The sequence below is a fragment of the Felis catus genome, chromosome B4 (genome assembly GCF_018350175.1).
Source record: "Felis catus isolate Fca126 chromosome B4, F.catus_Fca126_mat1.0, whole genome shotgun sequence".
In the NCBI taxonomy this organism is placed as follows: domain Eukaryota; kingdom Metazoa; phylum Chordata; class Mammalia; order Carnivora; family Felidae; genus Felis; species Felis catus.
The window spans coordinates 103,551,620-103,573,297 of NC_058374.1; the positions used below are offsets into that span (position 1 = coordinate 103,551,620).

Sequence of the window (21,678 nt, forward strand, 5' to 3'; positions counted from 1 at the left end):
GCAGGTAAATTGCTCACTGTCACTCCTCATCATCACGGACCATTCCAAGATGTAGTGTTTCCTTTTGACCTTTCCATATATGTCTACGTTGTATGAGAGCTGTGGCCCACTCTCTAATAATTTGACCTGTATTTACTTTTGTTTCTCTCTTGCCTCATGTCCCCTTAAATAGTTCCTTGCAGAGTCTTCCCCACCTCAGTAAATAACAAATTTAATGTGTGTGTGCGAGAGTTTATGTGTGTGTGTGTTGTGTATGCATATACTTGAACACATGTACCTATCTCCTGTAAGAAATTTACATTAAAACTACAAAATGCTGGGGCGCCTGGGTGGCTAAATCGGGTAAGTGTCCGACTTCGGCTCAGGTCATGATCTCACAGTTCGTGGGTTCCAGCCACGCATCCGGCTCTGTGCTACCAGCTCGGAGCCTGGAACAAGCTTCGGATTCTGTGTCTCCCTGTCTCTCTGCCCCTCCCCTGCTCACGCTCTGTCTCTGTCTCAAAAATAAATAAACATTAAAAACATTTTTAAAAAAAACTACAAGGGGCGCCTGGGTGGCACAGTCGGTTAAGCGTCCGAATTCAGCCAGGTCACGATCTCGCGGTCCGTGAGTTCGAGCCCCGCGTCAGGCTCTGGGCTGATGGCTCAGAGCCTGGAGCCTGTTTCCGATTCTGTGTCTCCCTCTCTCTCTGCCCCTCCCCCGTTCATGCTCTGTCTCTCTCTGTCCCAAAAATAAATAAACGTTGAAAAAAAAAAACATTCTGTTAAAAAAAAAAACTACAAAATGCTATTTTTTTAATGTTTATTTTTGACAGAGAGAGAGAGAGAGAGAGAGAGAGCATGAGTGGGTGAGGGGCAGAGAGAGAGAGGGAGACACAGAATCCAAAGCAGGCTCCAGGCTCGGAGCTGACAGCACAGAGCCCAACACCGGCTCGAACTCACGGATCGTGAGATCACGATCTGAGCTGAAGTCGGCCGCTCAACTGAGCCACCCAGGTGCCCCCAAAATGCTATTCTCATCTTATTAAATCAATAAGGCTTAGATGTTTAGTATGTCCTGTTGGAAGGGAGAAGAGTAAAAAACAAATTCAGGCAGTTTGTAGGAGAGAAAGAATACAAAACATCCACCTAAATAATTTCTATTTTCTGGGCGCCTGGTTGGCTCAGTCGCTTAGGCATCCAACTCTTGATTTTGGCTCCTGACATGATCTCATGGTTCATGAGCCATGAGCCGGAGCCCTGCATCCGGCTCTGCACTGACAGCTCAGAACCTGCTTGGGATTCACCCTCTCCCTCTTTCTGACCCTCCCCCCTTTACATTATAGTCCTCTCTAAATAAATAAATAAATAAATAAATAAATAAAACTTTTATCATCATTTTATTTTTGCTTTTCTCCCTTCCTTTTTTTAAATCTGGGATTTAATTGAGTATATATTTTTAATTTTAAATTTCTTTAAGAATGTTTACGTTCTAAAAAGCTTTTCTGAAGTAGAAATTTTATATGCCCTATAGTATTTTATTAAGTGAATATCACAATTTATTTAACCAGTCTATTAATGGATATTAAGTTTGCTTCTCATTTTCCCTATTATAAATCCTTATGCATGAAGTGGAATTGAAGGATCAAATGGCACCGACATGCTGAGGAATTTCTATCTGTATTGCCTAATTTGTCTTCCACAACTGCTGATCAACCTTTTTCTTCCCCAGGAAGTTTATAAGTTTGTTTCTTTTATCTGTTTGTCATCATTAACACTAGGTAGTAGTAGACAAAAGTCTTTATTGATATCATAAAAGCTCAGCTCACAATAGAATACATGTCTGACTGTGCCACTGAACTCAAACCTTTTTATGTACTCATTTTATTCTTGTCTATTTTTCCTTTGTCCATTTTCATAGTGGTAATTTTACACAAAGCCTTTTCAGGAGAAATGATTTTACAAACTTTAATTCACCTGTCTCCACCTTTAAGTATTCTAGCTAACATATCCTGGGACTTTTGGTTCTGTTTTTTGAAAACAAATTATCAGGGGTGCCTGGGTGGCTCAGTCAGTTAAGAGTCCAACTCTGACTCAGGTCATGATCCCATGGTTTGTGCGTTCGAGCTTTGCATTGGGCTCTGTGCTGATAGGGTAGAGCCTGCTTGGGTCTCTCTCTCTCTCTCTCTCTCTCTCTCTCTCTGCCCCTCCCCCACTTATGCTTTCTTTTTCTCGAAATAAATAAGTAAACTTTAAAAAATTAAATTAGTGGTAAAACAAAACCTCTTATTCATGTTAGCTTTAAGAGATGAAAATGAATAAATTACTAATATATTCCATTCAATTAAGCTGAAAAGGAGAAGAGGCACAGTACCTTGAGGCTCTAATGTCTAAAAGAGAATAAAGATTCCTAATAGGAGTTAAAAGTATTCTGAGCTTTTTCTAGGCAATTAATTATCACACAAGTTTTCAAGGTTAATGTTCACATTACATAGAAAATAACAGTATTGAAATCAAGATATCTCAACAAATTCTTGAAATGAATCTGAGAACATTTGTGGCCACAGCACATAGATTCAGAAGATTTCAAGATACACAAAAATTATGACTCTGACCAGAGGGCCTGTAGCCCAGGTGAATTAGGATTCACATTTGTGCTAAGATTCCCAAAGTCACTGTGGATGGTCCAGCAGTCTGGTTTCCGTATCAAAGTGCTCATCTAAGGCACCAGGGAGTACTGAAATGTGGCTCAGCCTCCTCAAGCCAGGTCATGTACCCTGAAAGAAGCTGTTTTTACCCAGAGGAAGGAATTTTTTATTCGCATGAAGACACTGGCCTCTTGCCAAGCCAAACACCCATTTGGGACTGCATCTCCCCAGAGGGAGGAGCTGTTTCTAATAACTCCTGAGGTATTTTCTAATTTATCCACCAGGCATTGTGTCTTTTCCTCATATATCTACCATGCAAATACTAATTTGCACCAAGGTCAGCAACCAATCTTGTTCTTAGCCTTAGCATTCTTTTTTTTTTTTTTTTCTAAAAATGTCTTATAAATGGCCATAGTGACTTGAAATCTTGCCCCTACACTACCTCTTTGGTGAAAAAACACCGGCTTTTCAGAGTTGTTTCACTAACAACTGCTAACTAGAAAGACCGAAGTTCTGGTTAAAGTTGAAATTCTATTAGCAAAAATGATATCTATTACCAGAAAATAGATTACAGAAACTTTGAGATGGATAATATTTTTTTTAATTATATTTGTTTACTAAAGAGTATGGAATTTAAGTTTTTTGCCTTCTCATTTGTGTCAAAATTAAATTTTGTCTGTCTATATATTCTATTAAAAGTTATATATACATGCACATAAACGCACACACATAAAAATAAATTCAGTTTTGCAACCCAATTTAAGTTCCATATATGCAATAACTATAATCCTTGCCGCCAGTCCTAATATCTCCATTATTGAATTCTTATGTTTGCTTTGTTTCTTGGTTGCTTATGTCTTCAAGTATTTTTTTCCAGAAAGGTATATATATGGATTGTGTATTTTCTGAGGCTTTACTCACAGTGTAGCACAATAGCTAAGGTAGGCTCTCAGATGAAATAGTTATAAGTTCATATCCCAATACTATCCTTTTCTGTGTGAATCTAAGTAAACTCAATTTTGCTTTTCATAGTTTTCAAACTTCTCATAGGGTTAGTGTGAAGCTAATAGAATGAATGCATGTAAAGTACTTACTAGAGAGTTAAACACATAAAGAGGACTTGGTACATATAAGCTGAGTATAAAAATTTGAAGTCATAGTTTGCTTTCAAAACTGTAGACATTGCTTCATTGTGTTTGGACATGTAGTGCTGCAAAAGAAAAGTCTGGTTTCCGTTTTAGTTCCATTATAGGTATATTTCTTTTCTTTTTTATTTGAATGATTGCTTAATTATAATTTTCCTGCAAGTTTTGAATTCAATAATATTGTGAAAATGTGTATAGGTACAGTTCTCTATTTATTGCTATTCTTTTAGATCTTCCAATCTTCACATCATCTTTTTCTAAATATATAAGAGGTATTTACTCTATTACTAGTACATTTTTATTTGATATGCTTTTATTTTAATATGGTTTTACATTCAGAAATATTGTGTGTACATTGTTTTTCTTTCATACTTACGACATTTTCTGTCCTAGGTCTTCACCCATTTGTGTTTTTGCTCTGTATAATTGTATATTAAGTTTTTATTCCATAATAATTATCCATATTTGCTCTACTTCCATCAGTACAGACTGTAATTCTATAGTTTCCTTGTATTTATTTCCTATCTGATTCCCTTTTTATATAATTTTTCGAAACTATAGGCTGTTTTCTATTTATTACCAGACTTAATATTTTTCTACAGTTTTATGGAATTCATGTATTTTGCATACTTCAGAGGAAAACAAAAAATTTCATGATTTTTTCCCCTGAATTCTGCATCAAAGTGCTTACAGTAACTAATCTCTCCTTCCCCTCAATTTTTAGGATGATAATCTCCTTACTTTGCTTTACACTATTTTTTCATACATCTCATGGCTTATTTTCATGCCATTCTGCTGTTCATTAATGATTAGATTATATGAGTTGCCCTTACAAGTTGAGGAATGGTAAGAATTTTACTCTCATATTTCCAGCTACAGGGCAGGATGACAAAGTCGATTTCTATTTTACTTTCCATATTCTGCCAAGCACACCCTAATTTTTCTCAACTACAAAGGTAACAGATTCCTCTACATCCTTTCATGCTTCTCTGATACCCCGAATTGTCAAAATTGATGAAAAACTACAATTGTCTTTGTTCACAGCTACTGTTTTTGTTGTTCATTTTTTTTCCTTGACACTCTCCTCATCTATAATGTTTGTCTCATAATGACCATTCATAAAATATAGAAGAGTACTGCTAAAATCTATTGTTTTCTGGGATCTCCTATCTCTCAGTAGATGCAGAAAGACCAGAAATATAGTTGGAATTGGAGAAAATTTAGCTACTTTCAACAGACTCCGTTTTGTAACCGTGTGGTTGCCAACCAGTTTCTGATGTACAAGATCCCCAAACTCTGAGTCAAGGAACAGGATATGAGAGAGATATAAGCTCACTCCTTTCTCTTTCCTGGTAGATTTTATCTAGAATAAACAACATATTTTCTTCTGAAATCAGTTTTGTTCTCTTATACAATTTTAGTTCATGAATTTTGTTTTGTTTTTATATTTTAGAACAGTACAAACTCTGAGATTCAAATATCAACATTATACAACAGGTCTACAAATTTTTGCAAAGGAGTCTTGAGAAAATAACATGACTCTACTATTAGGATAACACATGCTTAACCAAATGTATGTAATGTTGAACAGCATAGATTAAAATCAACATTTATTTAGCTTTAGACAAAGTCTATAGGATATAAATATATTAGACCTTGTGCTAAAAGTAGTACCTGAATACCTATACTTTTTGTAGTTATGTTCATTTTCTCAATCTGCAGCTGCTATAACTTGTATCAAATAAGATGAAATTAATTATTTAATCAATGGGTAAAGGATATTCTATAGCTCTTTATGTGATTAATGGTTAGGAAAACAGCCTCTGGAACTAGGATATCTGGGATCAATGATTTTACTTACTAATCCTGGGAAGGATGGGTGACTCTGCAAAGAATATCTTGCACAGAATTTAAAAATTTGAGATAACCAAGTTTGAGATGGGCAGGAACAAATGAAATGCCAGGACTTAAATGCATTTATCTCTTTCTCTGCCAACTTCATTTTCTTCTACTGCATTCCCAGGATCCCATGTGCCAACTTTGGCCACTGCAACTTTGTATATACGAACACAGCAGCTTTGATGAAACTGCCTTTAGTATGTTTTCCAACAAAGAGGACAGGCCATCTTTTCCCTGAGCTCTAGTTAGAAACTTCTGCCCAATGACTGCCCAAGCTTGCAATCATGTTAATTGTTGGGCAAGTATTAGTTTTCTATTGCTGTGAAACAAAGTACCACAAATTCCATGTCTTGAATCCAAACATTTATTATCCGATGGTTTCTGTGAATCAGGAGTCTGGGCTCTGCTCAGGTTCTCACCACGTTGAAATCAAGTTGTTAGTTGGGACTGTGATCTCATCTGAAGCTGTGGGTCCTCTTTTTCCAGGCTCATTCAAGTTACTGGCACATTTAAGTTCCTTGTGATTGTAGGACTGAGATCCCTGTGTTCTGGCTGGCTGTAGACTGGGGCACACTCTTCAGCCCCCAGGAGGCAAGGCTCATGTTCTAACCACCTGGCCCTCTCACATCATGACAACTTACTTCTTCAAAGTCAGCAGGAGAAAGTCTCTTTTGTTCTGGTACAGTGAAGTCTTGTACAAATAACATAATCATGGAAGTGATGATCTCGTCATTTTTACAGGTCCACCTCAGGGGTGGGGGTGCGGATTATACAGGGTGTGAATTCCAGGGGTGGAAATCTTAGGTGTCAACCTAGAATTGTGCAGACAGTAAGGTTAGAGTATTGTGCCTGGACCGGCCAGGGTCATTGGCCACCTCTATGAGTTCACAGAGAGCTCCCTTATCCTCTGCTCTCCTCTAAGGAGAGACCAAAACAGTACCAGTAATTCATCTGGGTTAGAAGATTTAAGGAGGGATGTTTTTATGTTGGTCTTTAACTTTTTTCTCTCATTTTTCAGGGTATAAAGATAGTGGATCTTTCCCGCTGGATATAAAGCCCTTGTAGTAAATAAGTCAGGGTTTCCGTGTCTTGCCTTTCCTGTCCCTCCAGCTAAGACAGTTTCTTCATCAAAGTGTCTCAGTAAAAATTTACTACACTGAAGTCATTAGACATGTTAAATGTACTGATAATCTCATTTAGAAATAAATTCCCACCCATCCTGGCATACTTGTTAACAAATCTAGCAGAAAGTCATAAACATAATGGACCAGACCTCAAATTATTTCACAACCACCCATTCCAGAGATGAAGATCCTTTTTGTTTGGTCTCAATTCTCCATATGACATTTGTATTTTAGTTCACACCAATAAATAGAGATAAATCCAAGTTTTAATCTTGGATTCTGAAATACAGCCAATAACACTTTATTAAACATACCATTTTCACTCTAAGCAAATTTATTTGGATTAATCCAGATGATTAAATCATTCCACAAAAGATCTGTTGCAATAACCACTTTTCATTTGTATAAATAAATATGCTAAAAAGATAATACCACAAATTGGTAGGAAATTTTGCATTGTAGAAAAAGGCCAATCCTAGTTACAGAACTAAAACACCAAACTTTTTGGCATCACATTTAAGAAATAAATACAGATGAAAAACATGCTGCTAATCCATCCTTTATTTTCTTTCTCTTGTAACTCATGCCAGCAAAATAAAGCTTAGAAAATCTATAGCGACAATGGCTTTCTTTTAAATAGTGATAGAAATCTGGCTCACTTTGATTACATGTCAGCTTATAAAAGTGTTCTTTTTGTGAGAAAATTTAGAGTAAAATATCCCCTTGGAAAGAGGACATTTAAAAAGACCTGTAAGAACAGGGGACAGGAGACAAGGGAAGACAAAAACAGTACATCTAATGTATCTTGGTTAGAAGATTTAAGGAAGAATGTTTTTGTGTTGGTCTTTAATTTTTAAGCACTGTTCCATTTTAACCTCAAAACAGTATACTTTTCCACAATCTGGAATGTGACCAATCTTGCTAGTCTAAAGAGTAAATCATTAGAAAAGAAAGATTCTCACATACATCACAGACAATTCAGAAAGAGACTCTTCAGATTCAAAGCAGAACCAAGTTAGAGGAACCCTGTAAGCCATGCATTAGTTTTTCCAGAGTGACACGACTCACCTTAGAACTTATATTTGCTGTTTCAACAACATTTAAAAACATTTACAATGAGGCAAGTTCCAAACCTAGAAAAGGGAGATGGCAGTTTTATAATATTCCTTCAGGAAGTATTTATTCGGAAAATATTTGTTGAGTGCTCACTATGTAATGTATCACAATTGGCTTGTGAGTGATATGAAAATCAAAGGACGTACCCCCATGGAGATTACAGTCTGATAGAGATACTAAGATGTTCACATAAATTATATAAAAAAATAGAATTCAATGAGTCATGCATTAGAGGCACTAAATGCCACAGAGGCATGGAGGAGGGGGACAGATCACTTGTTAGGAAACCAGGAAAAGTTTCATGAAGAAGGTGAAATAAGAGGAAAGTATTACAGGGGAAAATGGTAACTGAAAATGTATGAAGTAAACTGAAATATTTCTGGAGGCTGTCAATGGGCACAGTAAGGAATCAGAGAGGCTGAGGAGCCATTGAAGACACTGGGAGTAGGAAAGTAACATTACCAGAACTGAATTCTAGGAAGATTCATCTGGAGACAGTTGAAAAGAGATTAAAATAGAGGAAAAACTAGAGAGAAGGAGACCAGTTCTAGATCAATCTGATAAAGACTGAAGGGATGCCAGGTATCTAGATGTGATGCTGTGGTTTATAATAAAAATATTTGGCCTTCATCCCTGTTTCCCTTGGAATTTCCTAAGTGATGGGAACCAAAAAGGTGTCTTTTGCTATTTTAATGAGGTGACTTTTGTACAAATACCAAGAATGGGGGCTGGTTGCCAGTGGCGCCAACCATATGATCAGAGAGTTGGAACTTTCAGTCCCACTACCTCCAGGAAGGGGAGGAGGGCTGGAGATTGAATCAATAGCCAGTGGCCCATGATTTAATCAGCAGTGCCTATGTAATGAAGCCTCCATAAAACAAACAAAAAGGATGGGGAGCTTCAGGGATGGTGAACACATGGAGATTTGGGGAGATCGAGGAGAGGGTGTGGAAGCTCCAGGTCTCTTCCCACATACTTTGCCCTTGCATCTCTTCCACGTGGCTGTTCCTGCGTTCCATCCTTTTATAATAAACTGGTAATCTAGTAAGTAAACTGGTTTCCTGAGTTCTGTGAGCCACTCTAGCTGTGCTGACAGCTCGGAACCTGGAGCCTGCTTCGGATTCTAGGTCTCCCTCTCTCTCTGCCCCTCCCTTGCTCGCAGTCTGTCTCTCTCTCTTTCTCAAAAATAAATAAACATTAAAAAATTAAAAAAAAAAAACAAGAAATTAACTCAAAACTGTGTCCATTCAGGGCTGTTCACAACCTGGTCGGCTTCTGTTTCTTTTTCATGAGGCCCATGTTTCCCCGTCGCGTCCTCCTTCACCGCCTCCCCTTCCCTCCCTTCTTCCAGGCAGAGTGGAATTCTCTCCTCCACGCGCCAATGTAGCGGGACTCGCCTCCCACTTCTCTGGCTTCCCGCCGCTCACCGTTTCCATGGAGACCTTCTCTTAATTAACTCAACCTAGGGACGGGGCACGCGGGCTGAACGAAACCCGCGGGAGCTGCGAGCCGCCGCGGCTGGAAGAGCGCGAGCAGAGCGAGAGCTCGCTGAGCGAGAGCCGGGAGGAGGAAGCTGGGAGCGCCGCCGCCAGGTGGGCTGCGGTCGCGGGCTCGCGCGCCACCTCTGCGCCTGCCCGACCGGCGCCGGCGCGCGAACCTGGCGAAGCGCGCGCGGCGGGGCCGGGCGGGCTGCGTGGGCGCCGGCCCGCTCGGGCGCCTCGACTTCAGGTCTTTGCTCTCTCCTCCTGTCCCCACCAATTTAACCATTGTTAAAACCCGGATCCTTTCCTTTAAACACTGTTCCGCTCTCCCGCGGCCCAAAGTTGGCTCCGCGGGCTCTTTCTAAACCAGCGCGCCTCGGGGCGCAGACTCACGGAATTGAATTTGAGCCGGGATTTGCACTTGAACAGGCAGCCGGGAGCGGTCTTTCCACTTTGGCTTTCTTGCTGGAGCACAAAGCCTTCGAAACTCTAGTTTACGCTGAAGAGTTGGAGGAGGGGGCGGGGATTAATACTGTAACCCCGTGATAGAACAGTTACATCAGATTGTTGAGAAAAATGAACAAGGTTAAAACCTGGCAGTTTTGTGGAGGCGTCTGGATTGGATTATTACGTATTTCTTTTTAACTGGGTTGAATTTTATCTGAGGTGAACACCTTGATAGGAACTAAAGAGGATTTTGCAGGAAGAAACTTGCTTTGCAGTGGGCTTTAGAATTGATCATAGGGACCTGTTTAAGTGATATTTTTCAGTTTTCGAAATAGATGTATTTTAAATAGTAGGTGTGTTAATTTTTTTCTTTAGATCTTAAGTTGAATATAACGTTCTCAGTTGCCTAGGGAGTCTAGATTCCTAGGAAAAGTTGCACAAGCTTTTAGGTAAATGTATTTAAAAATAAATGGAGTTGAAAAGACTTGCATGTTTTTCCCATTTCGTCAATAGTTTTGAAATATTTTTCATAACGATGGTGTTATTTTAGAGTGTGAGGAATTACTTCCAAGAAAGTGGCAATATGTAGTTGTTCTAGATTTCTATGGATTAAGATGAAAGTTTTACACAATGCGATGCAATTTTGTATAATTGCCTGATAAATCATTTTACTTCTAACACCTCCTTTGTATTTAATTATAGCAGCTTCTAGAAGCAAATTATTTTGTTATTTGTTGGAAAGTACTGGTGTTTCCAGTTTTTTTAGGTGGAGATATTATGCAGCACTTACTTGTTAATGCCTTAACATTCAGTTGGATGAACAGTCTAACTTCAAAAGATATGACATTAAAGTGACACACACACATCCAAAGACTGAATAGTTTAGTTTTGATGCTAAAAAAAAATACATGTTGAATATACTTTATTTTCCAGATGGAGAAATCAATTATTCTATTGCTCTGGTTACAATATGTTGTTAAGGTAAGACATCTTTGAATGTGTTTTGTTTTGAATAATTAGGTAATGGACAGGATACTGTTGCACTGAGTTTGTTTTAGAAAATGAGGGGTATGTTGAAGAGAAATAACACTAAACATTAGATCTGGTACCTAAGACAAATTTTCTCTGCTAGATGTTGCACAAATCTGTGCAGATAGGTGGCATCTGTTTTCACTGCTTACAAATTGGGAGTAATCAATGGAGAGAGAGAGAGAGAGAGAGAGAGATCAGAATTTGGTAAAATTCATGGTATAGTGAGGCATTTTAAGGTTGTTTTTGTTAGGAATTTGGTAAGTATACCATTCTTTTGAGAGCTGAAGTCTTCTTTACTTGTCGTCTAGGGAATATAAAAGGGCTCTGAACCTGCAGTCTAGCTATTTTATCTCAGTTGCTAACATTTTCTTTATGGTATCAATGAACTGAGCCTCTAAAATAGCTCAGCCAAACATTTTGCACTCTACTCATTTTTACTGCAAGTGTGTTACCAAGAATGTCTGTGAAATATTTTAATTTTTTAGCCATTATCATCAGGGTACACAGTTGACAAACCAGGAGGGTGTGCTGTGTTTTTCCTGTGACTTTGGGTCTCTTTGTTCTCCCTGACTCCAGGAACATGGTGTTTCCTGCTTTGAGAAAGATGGATCTTAAATGTCTTTGCCCTCATTTTACTTACCTTTCTTAAGTTACTTTCAAAATTGCGTTTACAAATAGGGTATCCAATGGATATTACCTAATTCGTGTGTAGAAATTGATATTGTTAAAATAGTTTTCAATTATAATTTGGCATAGTTTAGGCTTAATTTTTGTAAGTTTGCTAATAAAATAATAGTAATAACCAAGAATGTATTTTTATTTTATTTTTACAGTTACTTTTCTTTCCCATTTCAGATCGTTTGTTTCTGTTATATGCCAATGAATAATCGAACAACAACAGTTTTCATTGAATGGGATGAATTTCCTAAGGGAGGAAGTCCTGAATTTTATTTTTTAAAATATCAACTTGTTAATAATTTTGCTGAAAAAGTAAGGCATCTTTTTCTTGACTCTGATAAAAAGTCAGCAGTGTGAATTTGTTGTGACTAAATGTTGCATCATAATAGGAATTTAATAGTTATTGAGATTTTTTCCCTAGTTTTATTGAGATAATTGACACGTAACATCGTGTAAGTTTAAGGTATACAACATAATGATTTGATATATGTACATATTGCAAAATGATTACCACAATAAGTTTAGCTGACATCCATTATCTCACATAATTACAAATGTTTTTCCTTGTGATGAGAACTGTTTGCAACTTTCAAGTACACAACAGTATTGTTACCTATTATCATCCTGTTGTACATTATACCCCAGAAATTTTATCTTACAATTGGAAGTTTGTATCTTTTGACTATCTTCACCCAGTATTCCTCCTACCCCTGCCTCTGGCAAACACCAATCTGATCCATTCATATGATTTTGGTTTTTTTAAAATTCCACATATAAGTGAGATCAGTATTTGTTTTACTGTGTCTGAATGATTTCACTTAGTGTAATGCCCTCAAGGTCCATCCATGTTTTTGCAAATGGCAGGATTTCCTACTTTTTTATAGCTGAATAATATTCCCGCGCACGCGCGCGTGTGTGTACCAGATTTTATTTATCCATTCATCTATCAGTGGACACTTCGGTTGTTTTCTGTATCTTGGCTATTGTAAATAATGCTGTAGTGAACATGGGAGTGCCAATATCTCTTTGGAATGGTAATCTTGTGTCCTTCCCATGTATACCCAGAAGTAGAATTGCTGGGTCATATGGTAGTTTTACTTTTAATTTTTTGAGCACCTTCCATACTGTTTTCCACAGTAGCTGCACAAATTTGTATTCTCACCAGTAGTGCACTGGGGTTCCATTTTCTTCATATGCTTATGTAGCATTTATTGTCTCTTCTTTTTGCTGATAGCCATTCTGACGGGTACCATTCTGACATTGCGGTTTTGATTTGCATTTGTCTAACGGCTAATGATGTTGAGCACCATTTCATATACCTGTTGGACATTTGAATATCTTCTTTGGAAAAATGTCTGTTCAGATCTTTTGCCTATTTTAACTGGATTATTTATTTGCTGTTGTTTGTTTGCTTTTTGTCATTGAGTTGTATGACTTCCTTATGTATTTTGGATATTAATCCACTATAGATGTGTGGTTTGCAAATATTTTCTCCCATTCCATAGGTTGTTTTTTATTTTGTTGAACTTTTCTTTTGCTATGCAGTTATTGAGATTTTTTACTTTTATTTTATTAATGTATGAAATGTTAGCATTTTTTGAAATATCTTCAGTAAGTGATCAAATTAACACTCAACTTTTTCATAGGAATGATTTTTTAACTATACTATATACTATATATACTATACAGAGAGTTTATATCCTGTATACACTATATTATGTACTATACAGAGAGTAATTATTTAAATCTTCTCATGGTTCATGGGTTTGAGCCCCACATCGGGCTCTGTGCTGATGGTGCCAGGCCTGCTTGGGATTCTCTCTCCCTCTCTGTCCCTCCCCCACTCACTCTGTATCTCTCTCTCTCTCAAAATAGATAAATAAAATTTTTTTTTAAATAAATAAAATATCATTTATGTAAAAATAAGTATTTTCTGTGTATGTTTATATTCTGTATGAAAAATTGCCTCTTATAAAGGAAATGTACAAAAGTCAGTCTTTTAATGAATGTACCTGATACAGTTAACAAATACTTCGCAAGCAGATGAATCTAATTATTTACAGAATGTCAAAAGCGTTCCTGCAGACCTGCAAAAACTTTCAAAGTCAGTAATACTAGAGGAAAATGAAGACTATCACATCATTCTACAGTCTATAAAACATGGACAAATTTTAAGTGAAAAGTCATTTGAAACCCGTAAGTAATTTGTATTTTTTGTTCATCTATATTGCCTAATTATAAAAGGGAAACAATTTTATTACCAGATAATCTGAATTTTACAGTAAGTAACAGGTATATGATAGTCCAAAATTGCATCATCATGTAGTGTTTTGTTTTTTAACATAATGTAAATTTCAAAATTTAAAGGAAATTGTAAACTAAAGTAAGAATAAGATTTTCATTTTTGACACTTGATGTGTACTAATATGAATAGATAGGCATAGTAGAGATGTTACATGTAATCCATATTATCTACAATATTATAATGCAGATTTGTAATCTAAGTCATTCATTTTAGGTAGAGTACAAGAAACTCCCATAGAGTCTAGAAAATATTTTATAGTAGATAATATGCTTTCCTCTCATGGTGATTCTTTTGTAATATACTTCGGTATCTTGTGTTTCATTCAGTTTTATTTGAATCCAACTAATTATGGTCCTTGATTTTTTAGGTGGTTTCTCAACTAGCAATATTAAAACAAAAGCAACAAGCACAAGTGTTTCCTTTAACTGGAGTGTGCTGTCTTCCAGTGACATTTTAGTGTCAATATCTCTCAGTAATTCTACACAAATTATGGAAAATAATATTACAGCTTATGAGTGGGCTAATTTAAAACCTGCAACCTTATATGCTTTTAAATTTGAATTTAAACAATTGCATTTGGATTTTATAAATGTATTTCAGAGACTGGATGTTCAAGTAGAAACAGGTATTATCGATATTTGGTTCATTATTAATATATATCTTGTAGATAACTTGGTAGATGTATTGTTCTTTTCAAAAGTGTTCAGCCTAATATTAGCCACTGTAAACTGCTAGCAAATGAACTAACATAGTCCCTTTTTATCTAACTATATCATCCTGACATTTGACTGATTTATTGAACAAGCTGGATTTAGCAAGCTTAAGTTAAGAGCCAACTTTATTTTCGTTCCACCACTTTTAAAAAACTGAACCAAATAGGTTCTGTTTTCCTTAACTCTGGCAATCGTTGGTAGCTTTATAGGTGACTAAAGTGTCTATAAATAGTCTCTGGTATTAACAAGTCTATTAAAATCCAATATAAAAATATCAATCTTTCATCCTATTTGAGACTTCTCCATTATTCATCCCACATCAGACCTGACCAAAATTTGGAATACTGCAAGGGAAGGGGAATGTATTTAATTTTTTATGGCTTCTCAGATCCATTTCCTTCCTCCACATGCTGGGAAAAGATTTAAGAAAAGAGGAGAGAGTCAGAGACAGCTAATCAGGGTGATACACTCTCTGTGATGGGCTAAGAGTCCTATTTTAATACCTTCTATAGGAATAAACTTGAACCACAATATATGTTTACAAGCGAAGTAGAGAAACATGTGAGTAGTAAGGAAAAGATAGTAAGGTAATTAAGCATCGCCTCTTCCCATCCTCCTTCTATAAAAAAAAAAACAAGACAACAGTTTCTTCAAAACATCCTTCACACATCTTCCTAATTTCAACATTGATAAAATACCAACAAGAGTTAAAGTATAATATATACTCTCAACAGGTTGATATTTTCCTGTGTTTCTATGGTGTGCAATCTTAGAGAAAAAGACTTAAGTATTTTTTGAAAGGTGAACCCATTTGAAGCCAAGTAGCAGTGGCAGAGAGAACAGTTCTTAGCCAGTATTATGTCTAGTTATTGAAAATAAAAATAAACCTGAAATAAACTTAAAAAGTCTTCATAAGAGGAAGGGAAAGGAAGGGCAACCTAAAGTGACTAAAAAAAAATCTGTGGTTTTTGTTTTAATTAAGTTATAATTTGACAATAATTTTGCATAATTAATTCTTACAACTACTTAAAAACTATTCATTTACTACTTGACTAATAGCAACTTTAGCACTTTTGCTCATTTGGGAAAAATATAGGGAAAAGTGCACCATTAATACTATGAGGTTTTCATGATTAACTACCATAGATGTTAAGAAATGTAATTATGAAATGTTATATTCCTGAATTCATCTTTCACAAAACATTTTTCTTTTGGTAGGTTCATGTTCACGAGGATGGGTAGCATTAAAAAATAGCTGTTATAAAATTAGCAAAGAGAGTATGCCGTGGGATATAGCTGAGCAACATTGTAAGTTATCTTTAAGTTCTGCACACCTTGTGGATATAAAAAATGAAGAGGAAAAAAACTTTATTTTCTCACTCCTCAGGTTGAAGAATCAAATAATAATATGGACTGGTCTTAATGATTTGAAGGTAAGTATATGTAAAGAAATGCATAAAATGATAAAACTTACCCACCCCTCCCTCCCTCAGTCTCTCCCTCCCACTGTCCGTTCCTTCCTTCCTTCCTTCCTTCCTTCCTTCCTTCCTTCCTTCCTTCCTTCCTTCCTTCCTTCCCCATTCAGTAAATACTGAGTACTTCTTGTAAGCCAGACCCTGTTTTCTTTTTGTTTCTCTGTGTCAATCTTTCTGTCTCTCCCTCCCTGCCTATCCTCCCCCACCTCTGCCTCTCTTTAGAGCAATTTAGGTTCATAACAAAATTGAGGGGAACGTGCAGAGATTTCCCACGTACCGCCTGTCTCCACATATACATAGCCTCCCCTATTATTAGCATCCCCTACCAGAGTGGTACAGTTATTACAACTGAGGAACCTGTACTGGCACATCATAATCACCTGAAGTTCATAGTTGACATTAGGGTTCGCTCTTGGTGCTATACATCCTATGGGTTTGGATAAATGTATAATAATAGACAGTAATTATGGTATTATGCAGAATATTTTCATCACCATAAAAATCTAATGTTCTCTGCCTATTTGTCTCTTCCCACCCCCTTCAATCTCTTTTGTAGGCATCTATTTCTTTATGTAGGGTTGCTTTAATTTCGGTCTTCCCTAGACCTGTCTTAAAAGTTGGTGATTTCATCCATTTCTTCAGTTATTTACCACCTAGCCCAATTGTTCTTAAATATTTACCCAGCCCACTTGTCTCTTATGAGCTCCAGACATTTATCTAATTTTCTTCTGATTATTGCTTCTGGAATTTTCCACAGACACTTTAACAATGCCCAGACTGTCATGTCATATCCTCACCAACCTGCTCCACTTCCTCTGCTTATCACCTCCATGAACAATACAGTAATGTGAACCTCCAAATATGGAAGATTTGTTCATTTTATTTCTTTTACTTACAACATGTGGGTTTATGAAATTTAATTTTACTAAAAGAGATGTGGAAAGATCTGAAGATTTTACTCAATACTGGTGAGATAAGGAAGGTGTGACATTTTCTCAAACATTCTTATCACTATGGAATATCTCATGAAATTTCATTTTGGTCAGCTTTGTGTGGGAAAACCCAAGACCTAGCACAGTTCTGTCTAGTCTGTATTTTCTTCTTGATGATCCATTTTTTAAAAATTTCCTGCCATTCAAAAATAAATCTGTTCTCCATGGGATAGCCTGGCATGTAGTGACCCAAGGCAAATCCTATCAGTTTGATACCAATTTTTCTGTGAAACTTGGCATAAGCTTGGGGAAAGCTATTGACAGTCTTTAATTACATTTTCATCTTCCTCTTTTTGAGCCTCCTTTATCTTTTCATGGGCAGTGGATGAAGCTCTAATAGAGATTCCTCAAACTGCAGGTCATCTCCGACATCTTACAAGCCTGCCTCCCAGCATGCCAGTCTCTTTTCAAGCAGACCAGTTAGTGTACATATAGTTGTTTCCTGCTGTTAGCATGATTGTTATAAACTGTTAAATTAGAATGTACTCTTCTAGTAGTTCTGGTTACTGGTTTCTGTTATAAGGTCCAGGTCATATGGTCATGATACCAAAGTGAGGATTCCCAAGGCACCGTCATGGTCACTGTGTATTCAAAGGGGTCTAAGACAGTCACTGCTTTCACGATACTTAAAAACAATTTAGGAGGTAAATGAAACATCAAGGTAACTATTAAGAAGAACTTCCTTTATACTAATAGCTGAGTCGTATAATGTCTCCAAAGTGCTAAGTACCATGCTATGTGCTTTTCTTGTATGACATATGAGGAAATTGGTGCCCAGGGAGGTTAACTTGCCCATGTGGAATGCATCAGAGTCTGCTCTTAACCATTATATTCTAACCTCTGCATCAAGCTGGTCTCTTGAGGTTAACCATCAAAGTCACCTGCAGGGTTATAAGCTTGTGACAGGTAGAGAAATTAATCTCCCCATCCACTCATGCTGAATAAGTGTGAATTTGTTACTGGACGTGGAGGATAAAGACTGTGTCTTGTTCATCATTGCGTTCCCAGCTTCCAGTTAGAGGCTGGCATTTCACAGGAATATAAAGGCTAATAGTTCTAAATTCCAATCTAGAAAGTTTATATTGGTAACTCTTATTTTGTTCTCACAACAACTTTATGAGGTAGGCACTATCATTCTCCTTTATAGGTAAGGAAAATGGAGTTCAGAAGAATCCTGGTCACATTGCTGACAAATGGCTGTGCCAGGCTTTGAATCTGTGTCAGTCTGACCAACACTGTGCCCTAACCTCTGAAGCATACTGCCTCTGAGCCTCTGTTTTCAAAACTGCTGTGCTATATATTCAATAAAGCATTGAAATAAATTTTTTTATTGAAAAATAAATTTTTCAAGGAAATAGTATTCCTCCATTCTGTTAGGTGGAATTGGAACGTATTAACATCTCTTAAATATGAGAATTGAGGTCAGTGATGGTCACCAGTGACATCCCTTAGCAGAAAGGTGTCGGCAACCTCCACTGACACATGTGACTTATATGATGACTTGAAATAAAGTAACTAACAGCTAATGAATAACGGTCTGCCCCTTCACATGCACTGCCTCTTTAATCCTCGAATAACTTAAGACGCAAGTAATATTATGATACCCACTTTTTTTGGATGAGAAAATAAAGGTGTAATGTGAAATTCAGCAGTTTGCCTGAAGACATATGGCTAATGAATGAATAAAAGTGAACTCTGTCTCTAGCTCAGAATAACTCACAAAGGAGAAGTATTTGAAGATATGACACTTTTCCTTCAAATTGGCTTATTAATTTGTATATCTTATTTCAGAAAGAAGGTCATCTCACATGGATAGATGGATCATCTTTTGGTCTTAAGAAAAATGAAATCTTTTCTTTTCCACTGCTACCCAAGAATGAAACAGATTGCTACATTTTACAGCAAAATGCAACTGGATCAAACTATTTCTTTACAAGATTTTTCTGTTATGTTCCACTGCCATATATTTGCAAATACGAGTGTAATTATTTTTATTGATATTCTCATATCATGTATCTCCCTTTTATTATTTTAAAGATAGAATTATGATTTCTAGTTACAAGTAATGCTCCTCTCTATTTTTTTCAGCACTTTCTCTGCAGGAAAACCTTTCAATCTATATAAAGGATATCGGAACAACTGAAGTTGTATTTGGTTGGCATAATTCGAACGGTTGGAATAATTTGGATAAGTGGCTAAAACTGGGATATAAAATTATTATTAAATATTATTTAGATTATACAGAAGAACAACATTTTGACAGCATATCCCCAAATGCTACAGAAAAAACAATTACCCAATTGTGTCCTGGCCATGTTTACAGATTTGTACTCTTTGCAATAAATGAATGGGAGGCAAAAACTATGTTAACTTCAATATTCGTTGTTGAAACACGTAAGTCACAAAACATCTGAAAGTATGATTTTTCAAATATTGAATATTATAATTAGCAGATATTTCCTGAAGGTCTGGTATTTTCTCATAACATTCTGGGCATACCTATATCTTTAGCCATTTTAAATTACAATGACTGTATTTATATCTTTGGTTTTTCTATTCAACTATAAACCCATAAGGGCAGGAACTATATCTATTTGTCTTATAGCACCAATTAGACTGGTGCCCAACCCACAGTGGATAATTAATACATTTTTGTGGAACTTACATTTTGATATGTGCTAAGAGCAGGAGATAAACAGGTATGCATTCTGGATTTGGGGAGGCTTACAATGAAGAGAATTTGTAAGGTGTAAAAGTAAAAGCAAGCAAATGGTAGCAAACTGTTGCAAAATAAATGGCCTAATTCCTAGTCAGTGGGACATTTAAGAAATGCTTTCTAGAATGCAGAAGATAGGTAACAGGAAGGCTCAAGGAAATAAGAGACTTAGATTCAAACTTGAAGGAAGAAAAGCACATTGTGAGCAAAAGTGTGGAGATACGAGCTTGTGGGAAAAGAATAGTGTATGTAGTGTGATTGGAGAAGATTTTCTCAGGCATCAGGGTAAATCAGTTTGTGTCGTAAGTGGTACCAGATTTGGGAGGGCCGGTAGTGTTAGTCTCAGATGATTGGACTTGACCTCAGAAGCACTGGAAATCCAAAAAGAAAAAAATTTTTTTTTTAATTTAAAAAAGGGGGGGGGGCGGCACCTGGGTGGCTTAGTTGGTTAAGTGTCTGACTTCAGCTCAGGTCATGGTCTTGCGGTCTGTGAGTTTGGGCCCTGTGTCAGGCTTTGTGCAGACAGCTGAGAGCCTGGAGCCTGCTTCGGATTCCGTGTCTCCCTCCTTCTCTGCCTCTCCCCTGCTCATGTTCTCTCTCTCTCTCTCTCAAAAATAAATAAACATTAATTTTTTTTTTAAAAGCATTGGAAATCTGTTAAGACTATAGTTTCTAAGACTTGCTGTACCTTTTACAAAACACTTTTAGTGCATAATCTCTCAAAGGTCATACCTCAACCCTGGAGTAGCTATGTAGAAATGAGAAAACTGAGCTTCAGAAAGGTTAAGTAAACTGACCAGAGGAACATGCTTTGTTAAACCATACAGGAACCCAGATGGTCTCATTTAAAGTCTTCAGCTATTATTTCTAAAGTAAGAATCAAGAAGAATGTGTGTACGTGTGTGCGCGTGTGCACATGCATGCGCTCATGTGCATGCATGTTGGGAAGATGGGGTGCATACGAGTTTGAAGCTGATATGCACAAGGTGCTTTTTAAAGAAGATTAATCTGGAAGGATTAATTAGGAAAACTGTTGCCTGGCACTGGGTGAAATGGTTTGGAGTGGGGAAATATTTCTGTAAGAGGATGAATGTCTGAGTTCTAGTGATGATGGGAATGAGGAACACATAGAATGAAGTCCCTGCTGTTTAGTTTGACAAGACAGAAGAGTTAAAAGACACGTAAGATGTGATCATGGAATGCTAGAAATGCCATTTTGGTAGTGTTTGTAATAAAAATAATGGTTGAACCAATTGCATGTGTTAAACACTTTGCCAACTGCTCTACATTCCTTATTTAATCTTCATAATAATTTTGCAAGACAACTACTACTATAATTCCCATTTACAGTCAAGAAAATGGAGGCTCTGAGACAGTAAATAATTTACTCAGGGAGTAGAGACTTGCATTGGAAAAGCCAGGACTCAAATCCAGTTTCCTTTTCTCTCTAGGCTAGAGTAGTAGGGAAGTAGTGAGAGGTGACAGATTACTCTGACAAACCATATCACTAATATGATGTATTTTTTTCTGATTTTTTAAAATATCCTAGGCCCATTATCAGCTCAAAATGTCACAGTTATTCATGTGACTCCAACAGAAATATTTTTACATTGGAATCCTCCAGATCTTGTATCTTTTCACCATTATCTTGTGACGATTTTGGATGTTGAAAACAATAAATCCGAAGAGGTGTTTGTTGAAAAACTCAACACATCAATGAGAATTGGAGATCTTAAACCTTTCCATCAGTATCTGATATATCTATTCAGTGTAGCAGAAAGAGGAACTCTAAGCTGCTCTGAGAGACCTATTTCAGCTGTGACAGGTAAGCACTGACTAATTTTGCCTTAAAAAAATATATATATACACATATATATGTATATATATAAATACACTTCATATTTTTAAAATTCATATTTGCTGAAATT

At 36.7% G+C, this 21,678-nt stretch overlaps 1 protein-coding gene and 1 long non-coding RNA gene across 4 annotated transcripts in view; one reads left to right on the forward strand and one right to left on the reverse strand.

The window, feature by feature from the left end:
• Nucleotides 1–5,165: 5,165 nt before the first annotated feature.
• Nucleotides 5,166–9,625, reverse strand: LOC123386657. The gene is made up of 2 exons (XR_006600896.1): nucleotides 9,339–9,625; nucleotides 5,166–6,483 (listed from the first exon to the last, which is right to left on the reverse strand). It is a non-coding gene; the product is annotated as an uncharacterized LOC123386657 (long non-coding RNA).
• Nucleotides 9,626–9,932: 307 nt separating this feature from the next.
• The window catches only part of PTPRQ (protein tyrosine phosphatase receptor type Q), a 255,558-nt gene continuing 243,812 nt past the window's right edge, over nucleotides 9,933–21,678 (forward strand). For all 3 annotated transcript variants that reach the window (XM_045062106.1, XM_045062108.1, XM_045062107.1), the window contains exons 1-8: nucleotides 9,933–10,820; nucleotides 11,727–11,861; nucleotides 13,613–13,745; nucleotides 14,222–14,479; nucleotides 15,786–16,000; nucleotides 18,826–19,015; nucleotides 19,123–19,428; nucleotides 21,300–21,575. In XM_045062106.1, coding sequence (XP_044918041.1) covers nucleotides 10,773–10,820; nucleotides 11,727–11,861; nucleotides 13,613–13,745; nucleotides 14,222–14,479; nucleotides 15,786–16,000; nucleotides 18,826–19,015; nucleotides 19,123–19,428; nucleotides 21,300–21,575 — 1,561 coding nt within the window. In that variant the 5' untranslated portion in view covers nucleotides 9,933–10,772. The remainder of the gene's footprint in view (nucleotides 10,821–11,726; nucleotides 11,862–13,612; nucleotides 13,746–14,221; nucleotides 14,480–15,785; nucleotides 16,001–18,825; nucleotides 19,016–19,122; nucleotides 19,429–21,299; nucleotides 21,576–21,678) is intronic.